The sequence below is a fragment of the Lampetra planeri genome, chromosome 46 (genome assembly GCF_965212315.1).
Source record: "Lampetra planeri chromosome 46, kcLamPlan1.2.h2, whole genome shotgun sequence".
Lineage (NCBI taxonomy): Eukaryota > Metazoa > Chordata > Hyperoartia > Petromyzontiformes > Petromyzontidae > Lampetra > Lampetra planeri.
The window spans coordinates 108,390-121,036 of record NC_136152.1 but is presented as its reverse complement, the minus strand read 5'-3'; the positions used below and the strand labels follow the sequence as shown (position 1 = coordinate 121,036).

Sequence of the window (12,647 nt, the reverse complement as noted above, 5' to 3'; positions counted from 1 at the left end):
TCGCATTTAAGATGTTCTGTGTTCATATTTTGTTTGTTGCGGTTGCACCCGACTTAAGAGCCGCATGGCTCACAGGGCGATACCTAATCAATGAACTTGAACTTGAACTATTGGCACCTCACAGTGGTACGGCTACAACACGTGGCAGTCCTTCGTGGGCTCCAATTCCGAGCACTGACCAACAACAAACCTCTTTAGCTTCTGAGATCTGACCATGTCGGGCATGTGAAGCGTGATTCTGCCATAGTTAGCATTCCCCGCTATGCACAGCAACCAACATTTCCTCGGTTGACCACCCGATATTCATGATGATGATAATGCACCGTGCCTGCAAGCCTGAATAGCAATGGTAATGTGGAGTTGGTGGATCACTCAAAGGTGGAACCATCGAGTGCGAGTTTCTTGAGGAGGGAAACCAAACCGAAGTGGAGCTGATTACGGCTCTGCGGTGCATTTGCATGTCGTGCCACGTGTTCTTCGGCACGACGTCCGGAGGTTTCGCCCCACGTGCTCGTACAAAGCTCTTTTTCAGAAGCGACCTGGCCTCAAATGATAGCTCAACGAAGTGCCTTGTGATTACGTGAAAATTTAAAGCAGTGAAATACTCTAAACGCGTGTTTTGTGTCTAAATATGGAGGGAAAAAACCGGAGGACCCAGAGAAAAATCCAAGCGACAACGGGGAGAACGTGCAAACTCCAAATATAAAGGCGGCGTCAGGGTCGGGATCACACCCACAACTTCCTGTATACCGAGCGAGGTAGTTAACATCTCCCAGCCACTGTGATGATGATGAGAGAGAGAGACACGCAAACTCCAAATATGTAGCAGCAGCAGGCGTCAGGGTCGGGATCACACCCACGACCTCCTGTATACCGGGCGAGGTAGTTAACATCTCCCAGCCACTGTGATGATGATGATGAGAGAGAGACACGCAAACTCCAAATATAAAGGCGGCTTCAGGGTCGGGATCACACCCACAACTTCCTGTATACCGAGCGAGGTAGCTAACATCTCCCAGCCACTGTGATGATGACGATGAGAGAGAGACACGCAAACTCCAAATATATAGCAGCAGCAGGCGTCAGGGTCGGGATCGCACCCACGACGTCCTGTAGACCAGCCGAGGTAGTTAACATCTCCAGGCGCGTGCGGAAAAACGTCGGACATCGTGTGCCGAACAAAACACGCCGGAGAAAAAAAAAGACACTCACACGGTTAGTAAAACATCTGGAGCCGACTGCGCAAAAAATTGGCAGAACAGCCGCTGCCGTGGAGATGGTTTGTGCCGTTGCGTTCCGCGATGGAGCCGTGTCTCCCCAAAAAATTGAAGTCAGATGAGCGGAGTGCGCTCGTGATTTTTTTTTCTTCTTTCCCGCATGAGAACATCCATCGCGCGAGCGAGAGAGAGAGAGGGTGTGTGTGGGAGTGATGCTGCTGCTGCTACTGCATTCCTTCCCCTGTATTTATGCCCTTGCCGGCGCAATGTATCACGGAGGACACAAACCGCTTCACGTCGCTCGAGGAAGAGCGGAGATTAGTTTCTTCTCTTTTGTGTTTTTGGTGTATGGCGAGTGGTTTTGTGTTGTTGTTGTTGTAGGGGTTATACCGGTGTTATTTTATTATTGATATTCTCAGCGTTGTTGTCATTTTCAGGTAGCGTGTCGGAATGTGAACTCTCAGAGTCGAGTTCAATTGTTCCTCAATAACAATAGTAATAATACTTCAGTAGATTTGCTATTCGTGCCGTGCTTGCAACACAAGGCTACCGTGAAGGAGGAGGGGCTATGTTTCACAGACCAGTCGGCTCTGCATGTGGTGCCCGGGGGGGGGGGGGTGCTGACGGTCGTGGGGCTACGCTGCTTTGTGGCATTCACTCAATTTAAGTAATTTTTGGACCTTCATACTGGCAATGCAAGGCAAGGGTCGGCAACCAAAATAATCAGAAGAGCCATTCCCTTTCGACCGAGGAGCGTCCCAGGACCGGTTCAGATAATCGTCACTGGTGTTGGCCGTGAGCCGGAATCGAATTCGGGATCGTAGCGCGCTAACCGCTGCGCTACCACCAGAACATACACACACACGTGTGGTCAGAACACAGACAAAGATCCCGCGTATAGCCTTAACAGACTGTTGGGACATGTGCTGTTAGCGAGGACCTATCAACACCGGCACGGCACACGAGGGTGTGGGTGACTAACACCATGCCCGGCCGTCTTTGTCTCCCCAGTGGCGATGTTTTACGCACCGCACCGGGTACTCATTTGAGGCTGAGTCGACCTAGGGGAGGCCCAGGGCCGAGCGGGAATCGCACTCGGGTAGCCGGGTTAGTAGCGCAGCGCGCTAACCGCTACACTACCGCTCCCCACACGCACACAAACAAAGCTCCCCCGTATAGCCTTAACAGACTGTAGGGGCAAGTGCTGTTAGCGAGCACCTATGAAGGCCGGAACGGTACACGAGGGGGTGGGTGGCCAGCACCACGCCCGGCCACCTTTGTTTCCCTAGCGGCGATGTTTACACATCGCACCAGGTACTCATTTGAGGCTGAGTCAACCTCGGGGAGGCCCAGGACCGGTTCAGATAATCGTCACTGGGTCTTGGCCGTGACCGGGAATCGAACCCGGGTCGCCGGGTTCGTAGCGCAGCGCGCTAACCGCTACACTACCGCTCCTCACACGCACACGCACACACTGACACACGCACACACACACAGACACACGCACACACAGACACACGCGCACACACACAGACACACACGCAGACACACAGACACACACACACACAGACACACGCACACACACACAGACACACAGACACACGCACACACACACAGACACACGCACCAACACAGACACACAGACACACGCGCGCGCACACACAACCGCACGTGCGCCTGTTCACACACGCATCTCGTCCGCGCAGCTGTAGCGCATTTCTCGGGATGTAGCTCTACACGGCCGCTCGATCCCTGCGGCCTCATCCCAGAGCCCAGCTTCTCCTCCTGAGGGCAGAAATCAAAGCGTTGGGGGCGGAGGCAGCGATTCATAAAATACACGAACATTTTAATTTGACTTCCCTCGCTTTCCGCTTTACTCTCTCTCTCTCTCACCCTCGCTTCCTCGGTCCGCTCTCCCCTGCCCCTGCGTGAGCTGATTTATCGGCCACTGACAGTTTCCACTCAGCGGTGTTGTTCCCCTGTCCCACGTAAACGCGAAACAGCTCTGGTGCACACCACCTGGCTTGCATCGGGGGGAAGTGAATTACCGCTCCGTTCCATATCTGGGGCCCGGTTCCGTTTTTAGCGTTCCAAGATGTTTCACCGGCGTATTGACCCCGCTCGTAAATACCCAGTTTACTCGCCATTAATGCTACGTCGCATTACATAGCGAGGATTTCAGTGTCCGCAACGCGCATTTATTTATTCCTCGGCGGTATTCGCTAACTGACAACAGATGCCAATCGAAACTCTCGAGTCAAGGTGCCTTGCTGCTCAATGAGCAATGGCATTGCTGGAATTCCAATATATTGAAGATTCCACATTCCTACGACTGGGAAAATTCTCCCCGTGAGACAAACCACTGCCAAACTGAAGACAAATGTACGACTCGCCGTCCGACGGGTCTTTTCGGGGTTGTTAACCGCGTGTCGCTCGGCACGATGTCCGACGTTCCGCTCCACGTGCCGGGTCGGAGCTTCTTCATCGGATTCACTTCCCAAAGAAGCTCCTGGCACGTGGGGCGCGCGAAACGTCGGACGTCGTGCCCCGCGACACTGCTGCATAGCAGCACGGAAACCCATTTGAGCATCACCGACTTTACCGGCCCAGAGGGACGATCGATGCTCTGCACTGACCCACGTGACGTGATCGTTCCGCGCACTCGGGCAGCGAGATGTGGACCTGGCAGATTCGCGGTCAGCAGTCCACCTACCCACTCCTTCACCTATCCACTCCTTCACCTACCCACCCACTCGTTCGTTCACTCAGATACTCACCCAACTCACTCCTCTACCCACTCACCTACTCAGCAGTCCATTGGCATGGAACTCACCTGCCCAATCGCTCACCTACCCACTCACCCACTCGTTCGATCACTCAGATACCCACCCACTCACTCACCTACCCACTCATCTATTCAGTGGTCAATCGCTATGAAACTCACCTACCCACTCCCCTACCTACTCGCCCACTCGTCGTTCACTCAGATATCCACTCACTCATCTACTCAGTTGTCCATTGGCATAGAAATTACCTACCCACTCACCTACCTACCTACTCACCCACTCGTTCGCTCACTGAGATACCCACTCAACTCACTCACTTACCCACTCACCTACTCAGCGGTCCATTGGCATAGAAATTACCTATCCACTCACCTACCTACCTACTCACCCACTCGTTCGCTCACTGAGATACCCACTCAACTCACTCACCTACCCACTCACCTACTCAGCGGTCCGTTGGCATAGAACTTACCTACCCACTCACCTACCTACCTACTCACCCACTCGTTCGATCACTCAGATACCCACCCACCCACTCACCTACCCACTCACCTACTCAGCGGTCCATTGGCATAGAACTCACCTACCCACTCACTTACCTACCTACTCACCCCCTCGTTCGTTCACTCGGATACCCACCCAACTCACTCACCTACCCACTCACCTACTCAACAGTCCATTGGCATATAACTCACCTACCCACTCACCTACCTACCTACTCACCCACTCGTCCGCTCACTCGGATACCCACCCAACTCACTCACCTACCCACTCACCTACTCAACAGTCCATTGGCATAGAACTCACCTACCCACTCACCTACCTACCTACTCACCCACTCGTTCGCTCACTCGGATACCCACCCAACTCACTCACCTACCCACTCACCTACTCAACAGTCCATTGGCATAGAACTCACTTACCCACTCACCTACCTACCTACTCACCCACTCGTTCGCTCACTCGGATACCCACCCAACTCACTCACCTACCCACTCACCTACTCAACAGTCCATTGGCATAGAACTCACCTACCCACTCACCTACCTACCTACTCACCCACTCGTTCGCTCACTCGGATACCCACCCAACTCACTCACCTACCCACTCGCCTACTCAACGGTTCATCGGCCCAGAGCTCACTGCCGCTGCATGATGTTCGAGGCTCTTCACATACATTTCACCAGTTCAGTAGAAGATGCAAGACAGAGCTGTTTAATAGAATCAGAATCTTTATTTAGACTGCAGAAGGAATCCAATGAGCCGTGAAGCTCTTTTCCACAGGTCCCCAGTTGCGGCACGGGGTCAGCGAGCTACAAGGGCAAACAATACAGGAACACGACAGACGTGCAACATAGTGAAAAGGTAAACAAGTCACTGTATAAAAATAAATAATAAATATATAGAAAGTACAAATTGCATTAAGTACAAACATTGCAGCCGATTTGTCAACACCAGATGCAAGCTTGGGCAATGCAGGTAAGCAACACCAAACACAGCTCCAGGCCACATCAGCACATTAAGCGATTACAATGTGAGAACACCGCGTGGTCGTGAGAACCTCGGTCAGTGGTTCTCATGTGGAGGGACGCGGACCCCTGGGCGAACGTGGCGATGTCCAAAGGGGGTACGTGAGGTGATTTAAAAGTGTGTGAAATTATATTATACGTGGTGAATAATCACGTATGAATCTGCCAATATAAAATAACTACCATAACGTTTAAATCCATATGGCAACCCAGAACGGTATATTAAACACTTTCCTGCAGAGGGAGCTGGTAGGAACGTTGGGTTGCTCGGTCAATGGCCAGGGTCAACGGCGGCGTGGTGTATTCCGCAAATATGCCCGACTGTGAGGGCGGGCACAAGCCGGCGTGAGTAGGTTAAACGTTGAGTTTTATAAGGGCACCACGGGGTGACCAGCACCTCCACACCCAGCCCCACCCCTCCCACCCCCCACCCAGCCCCACCCTCCCCACCCAGCCCCTCCCCACCCTCCCCACCCAGCCCCTCCCCACCCTCCCCTCCCCACCCAGCCCTTCCCAACCCTCCCCACCCTCCCCTCCCCACCTTCCCTCTCCACCCTCCCCACCCTCCCCTCCCCACCCAGCCCCTCTCTGCACGACGGACGGACACAATAATCCCCTGTAGGCTGGTGTAACCAGAGGTTCCTACCAGTAAAACCTTTCTAAACTCATTGGTCGTAAACAATGTGGGTTTCCAAGAGTAACCAGCGAGCGCAAACAAATGACATTACGCGTTGTAGAGCATCCGTTCAATTTGTATTTTTTATTCGGTCGCAGTTACTCGCTCGTTATGATTACCTCACAAAATGGACACGTTGTTAAATATTGTCGTTCATTATTCATACATTTATTTCTCAGAACCATGCTGGGTCAGCCAAGAGGCTTACTCGGCCGAAACAACATTCAACGAGGGGTGATAAGCACAGTAGCCAAAACAAGGTTGAGAACCACTGGCCCAGGTTCTAAAAGCTGCACGTTCATAAATGTACGGCACTGATCTTCTTGGTTCTGTCGGTAAAGTCACGTAGAAGGGACATAATAAAATAATAAAAATAAAACATTCTAAAATAACAATTATCACGACGTTTCGGCCACAACACAAGCAGCCGTCCTCAGGTGAAGACACAGAGTTGTCGGAAAGACAGCGTCCCAATGAACACCACCAAGCTTGGCAGCGTATATTTAAGCTGAGCCCGGGGGAGGAGAGCGCCTTGACAAAGGAGTTTACATATCAACAGCGGAATTAAGCATATTGATGGAAAATGCAGATATGGGATTAGTCACTTCTTGTGGAATGTGTAGGTGATTGGGGGGGGGGGTCTCAAAGTCATAATATGCTCGTGTATTATGTAGGATTAACAGTGATAAAGGGGAATTTTTATTTTTATTGTTTTATTTTTATTATTTTATTATTTCCCTTCTACGTGACTTTACCGAAAGAACCAAGAAGATGAATCCCTGCAGTCACGAAAGCTTTAAATCGAAATTGTACGCTCATTGTTCACTGACAATTTAGAAACGTCATTAGAACTAATTTGCCAGTACCAAAATATAATAATAATAATAGGGTTTTTTATACTCTTAGGTTTTTTCGGTAAAGTCACGTAGGTAAAAAATAAAATTAAAATTCTTTTACTTTTATTAATTAAAATTTTATTTTTTACCTACGTGATTTTACCGAAAAAACCTTAGAGTATGAATCCCTGCAGTCACGAAAGCTTCAAATCGAAATTTGTACGGCACTGACATACGCCGCCCGCTCCCTTTGCGTCGCTGCGCAGTTCGAGGGCTGCCCCAAGGCGTTCTCGCGGCTGGAGAACCTCAAGATCCACGTGCGGAGCCACACGGGAGAGCGGCCCTACCTGTGCCAGCAGCCGGGCTGCAGCAAGGCCTTCAGCAACTCGAGCGACCGCGCCAAGCACCAGCGCACGCACCAGGACACGGTGGGTGCAGCAGCGACAGCGACGACGACCCCTCCGACGTGCAAACGCCGCCGCGCCGATGCGATCTCCGCGCCGCGACAGGCCATCGCGTGGAGGGATCGATGGTGGTTTTGGGGCGGTGGGGAGGGGGGCCCTTTATTGGGACCCCACAAATACGAATGGCTTTTGGCTGAAAAAATAACTTCAAACGTACGTGTTGAGTCTGGCGTTCGCAGATGAAAACTAAATACATTTTACGAAATGTACGTTTGCAGGTCAGCCGAAGTACTATTTTAATCGCGTGGGTTTTAACGTAAAAATGTAGGCTTTTCAGAAAGGCTACCTTTAAGGAAATAAAGTGTAATTGATTGGTTGATTTCCACTGTACGTACATCCGAACTGAGCTGCACCGAGCTGCCTCGCCACGGCCCCGGTGCGGTTTGGTTGTTTTTTTCCCACTGGAGAAGCTGAGCCGTGCTGCCGTCATCGCATGCATCGAAGGGGTCGAGACGCCGATGTGGCCTGACTGACGTCACATGCAATGAGCGCGTCATTAGCACCGCCCCTGGCCCTGCTTGGCCCCGAGCCAGATTCAAATCAATTGTCTTTGGAGGCCAGCGTAACACGTTTCAGTATTGGCTCGGCTTGTGTGTACGTGTGTGAACTTCTTTCACACTGTACGTAGTCAACCGTGCTAATCGGAGGTGTGGGCTTGGCAAGTAAGCTGTGGGAAACCACTCACACCGTTAGGGCCTTGCGCTGGCTCGGCTCAGATGTGCCAGTGGAAAGAGCTGTATTCCCATGACCATTGTCAAACTCGACTTGGTAGACTGGAAACAGCCAGGGTCTGGCCCGGGATGGGTGCCCGGGCTTAGATCTGGGTTCCCCGTGCTCCATGAGGCGTGAGAAAAGAGTGCCTTGTGTGGTAGGTATTGTTTGTTGCATTTTAACTTGGGGGTGCCACGGTGGCGAGATGTTAACTACTCTAGTCGTAGGTTTTTACCCTTTTAAACTGGTACAAAACTGACACCTTTATTCAAGGCATCATGTTTGCAATAACCACAACACAAGTAGTCAAAAAAGCAAACAAAAAGAAGCAACTCTGATAATGATAATAATATGCACTGTCCTTGAAGTTGATTGGTCCACACCCGAGACGGCTTTCTTTAGAGCCTAGTCCCCATTGGTGTTGGACCAGATGACACCGGAAGGCGTACAACTCAAACACAGTGCAATATCAGAGTATTGAGAGCTCGGGGTAAGCATTTACACTATGAGATCTCTTTTACTCTCTCTTTTACTGGTTTACATGAGGCCGTGGGTTCGAACCCAACCCTGATGCGTGTATATTTGGAGTATGCATTTCCTCCACGTGGTTGTGTGGATTTGTATCCAGACCCTCAGGTTTTTTCCTGTGCACATTTAGAATCAACATGCTTTTGGAGTATTTGACTGCTTTAAATTTGCATGTGCTAAGCCACTGCGTTGAGCTATCATTTGTGGCCAGGTCGCTTCTGAAAACGAGCTACTGAGCTCAGTGAGCCTTACTTGGTAAATTATAAATAGTTTAGTTTTCGTTTCGCTTTTACTTTGCCGTGCTAATATGTACTGTATGTACCTATCTTGAACGTTATGTGCATCGTGCATAACCAAACCGTGCTCATGTGAGTAAATAACCTCGAGTTTTCTTCTTGTTGTTTCAAGCTATCATTGTGAAAGGAACAGGTAAGTGGTGGAAATTCCACATTCATATGGCAAGGACCATTACACTCATAGAATAAGCTCGTGTTATGCTGTGAGTATAAGGAGGGCTTCCCCGTGCCTTACAGGTCGTGGGGGTCATTTGATGTCCTGCAGAGCCAGTGCTGGAAATTCCACCTTCCTATGACGGGGGCAAGGTCTGTCCACAGGACAACCGCTGTTTGACTTCCCCACTAAGTGTTACCGATTTTATCGACCCCGGGGGGATGATGGGGCTGAGTCAACCGCCAACTAGGATTTGAGGTCGCAACCTTTCTTTTGTGAGCTGCTCACTCTACCAACTCGCCAGACTCCCCATGCTGAGATATCACCGCGGACAAGAGGCGTTCTCTCACAGACGTTAGCGATGCTTAACAACGCACGATGCCAACAGTATTTGGAGGCTATACAGGGACTCTTCTACTTACGAACGAGTTAGGTTCCAGAGGTCTGTTCGTAAGTCGATTTCTTCGCAAGTCTAACTCTACTCCTGTCGATTCTAGACGTGTTGTACGGCGTGTACACTAAACACGGGGAATGGCTTTAAAAAGTTGTATAATCTCCTGTAGATGTAGATGCCACAGGTTCTTCATGTTCTACAGATGGAGATGCCACTGGTTCTTCACTCTACAGATGTAGATGCCACTGGTTCTTCATGTTCTACAGATGTAGATGCCACTGGTTCTTCACTCTACAGATGGAGATGCCACTGGTTCTTCACGTTCTACAGATGTAGATGCCACAGGTTCTTCATGTTCTACAGATGGAGATGCCACTGGTTCTTCACTCTACAGATGTAGATGTCACTGGTTCTTCATGTTCTACAGATGTCGATGCCACCACCGCCATCTCTCGGTCCAAACAGGCAACTGAACATACGGACATGTTTGTTCGTATCTCTGAAAGTTCGTAAGTCGAGTGCTCGTAAGTAGAGGAGCCCCTGTAGTTAATATTTTATTTTATTTGTTTATTCACAGTATACATACGGTGACTGTGTACGTAGATATAGAGTTTGGAGCAGTGGCGCGCAGTGGTCATCACGACACTCTGTTAACAACCCGGCGGACCTGAGTTTGATCCGCAGCCACGGCTAACTTCAGTTCGGGAGCGCTATCCCAACCGGTCGGTCCTGCTGGGCTCCCACCTCAGCAGCCTGCCTAGCCCGGTGTGGTGAAGTATTCATACTCTTAGTTCTTTCGGTAAAGTCACGTAGGTAAAAAATGAAATTAAAATTAATAAAACATAAAACAATAAAATCACGACGTTTCGGAGGCAACACAAGTCTCCGTCATCACTTGTGTAATTTTAATTCAATTTTTTACCTACGTGACTTTACCGAAATAACTAAGAGTATGAATCCTTGCAGTCACGAAAGCTTCACATCTAGAATGGTGAAGTATTGTCAAACAACCCCAACGACCGACAGGGCATGGGGAGGCCCTCATCCAGCAGTGGATAGACAAGAAGATGTTTTCATGAACAGGTGCATTGTGGGGGATCAGGGGGGGTGGTTGCGATGAATTGAGTTGAGAAATTATTATTTGTTTCTTTCGGTTAAGTCACGTCTAAAGATAAAATAATAAATTAAATTAAATAATAGAATACGACGTTTCGATTGCAACACAAGCAATCATCATCAGGTATAATGAAATAGCGACATAAAATCTAACCAGAAAACTATAGACAGACATATTAGCAGACAGATATCACCAAGATACATAGCGAGAGCAACACAGGTAACAGAGAGGGGTGATCGTCTCTGTGTGGTGGCCTTAAATAGACAGAGGGGGGGCGGAGGCAGAGAGAGGGAGGAGGGTTAGAGAAAAAATTAGCATATCAATGAGTGGTCAACAGACGTGGTGCTGCGAATGCGATGGCACGGCAAGCAAGCCTGAAAATCAGGAGAAGGACACACTAAAATTAAATAACCTAGTAAAATATCGAAATGTAATGTAATACAACACACAGAGACGATCACCCCTCTCTGTTACCTGTGTTGCTCTCGCTATGTATCTTGGTGATATCTGTCTGCTAATATGTCTGTCTATAGTTTTCTGGTTAGATTTTATGTCGCTATTTCATTATACCTGATGATGATTGCTTGTGTTGCAATCGAAACGTCGTATTCTATTATTTAATTTAATTTATTATTTTATCTTTAGACGTGACTTAACCGAAAGAAACAAATAATAATTCCTGCAGTCACGAAAGTTCTAAAATTAAGATTGAACCACTTCTACGGGGAAGTTTTAAGCTTATCTTTTTTCTCTCTCTCTGGCGACTTGTTTTCTCTGCCTGTGTCCTCTCTTTAGATTGTTCACACTTAAATTCTAACTTAGCAATCTTTGAAATACGTAATCAACCAGGCTATGCGTTAATTGTGTGTTGACCGACCCTCTGTGTTGTATTACATTACATTTCGATATTTTACTAGGTTATTTAATTTTAGTGTGTCCTCCTGATTTTCAGGCTTGCTTGCCGTGCCATCGCATTCGCAGCACCACGTCTGTTGACCACTCATTGATATGCTAATTTTTTCTCTAACCCTCCTCCCTCTCTCTGCCTCCGCCCCCCCCTCTGTCTATTTAAGGCCACCACACAGAGACGATCACCCCTCTCTGTTACCTGTGTTGCTCTCGCTATGTATCTTGGTGATATCTGTCTGCTAATATGTCTGTCTATAGTTTTCTGGTTAGATTTTATGTCGCTATTTCATTATACCTGATGATGATTGCTTGTGTTGCAATCGAAACGTCGTATTCTATTATTTAATTTAATTTATTATTTTATCTTTAGACGTGACTTAACCGAAAGAAACAAATAATAATTCCTGCAGTCACGAAAGTTCTAAAATTAAGATTGAGTTGAGAAACGCAACTCGAGGAAGTTCGGATCAGCTGTTACTGGGTCTCCTGCTGACCCACGTCAACCACCGCCTCCTGTCCTCCCCCCTCCCAACCTGCACCCCCCTCCCCCTCCGTACGTGCGCCACAGAAGCCGTACGTGTGCCAGGTGCCTGGCTGCAGCAAGCGCTACACGGACCCCAGCTCCCTGCGCAAGCACGTCAAGGCACACGCGGCGACGGCGGCGCAGGGAGAGGCCCCTCCAGAGCACGAGGTGTCGGCATCGTCGTCATCACCGTCATCATCGTCGTTGTAGTCGTCGCTGTCATCGTCATAACCAGCATCATCATCGTCGTGGCTATGATCGTCATCACCGTCAAAATCGTCGTCGTCATAACCAGCGTCATCATCAAGGCTGTCATCATCATAACCAGTGTCATTATCGTCATAACCAGCATCATCATCATCAAAGCTGTCATAGTCATAACTGACATCATCATCACCATCATCATGGTTGTCATCATCAAAACCAGCTTAATTGTTTTCACAGAGTTAATGGTTCTGTTGACAGGCGAGTGTGTAAGAATGTGTGAGTGTGCACAATTCTGTCACT

General features: G+C 49.1%; 1 protein-coding gene across 2 annotated transcripts in view; it reads left to right on the top strand.

The window, feature by feature from the left end:
• LOC144733260 (uncharacterized) overlaps positions 1-12,647 on the top strand; it is a 34,910-nt gene that overhangs the window by 13,393 nt on the left and 8,870 nt on the right. For both annotated transcript variants that reach the window (XM_078615048.1, XM_078615047.1), the window contains exons 5-6: positions 7,311-7,472; positions 12,186-12,308. In XM_078615048.1, coding sequence (XP_078471174.1) covers positions 7,311-7,472; positions 12,186-12,308 — 285 coding nt within the window. The remainder of the gene's footprint in view (positions 1-7,310; positions 7,473-12,185; positions 12,309-12,647) is intronic.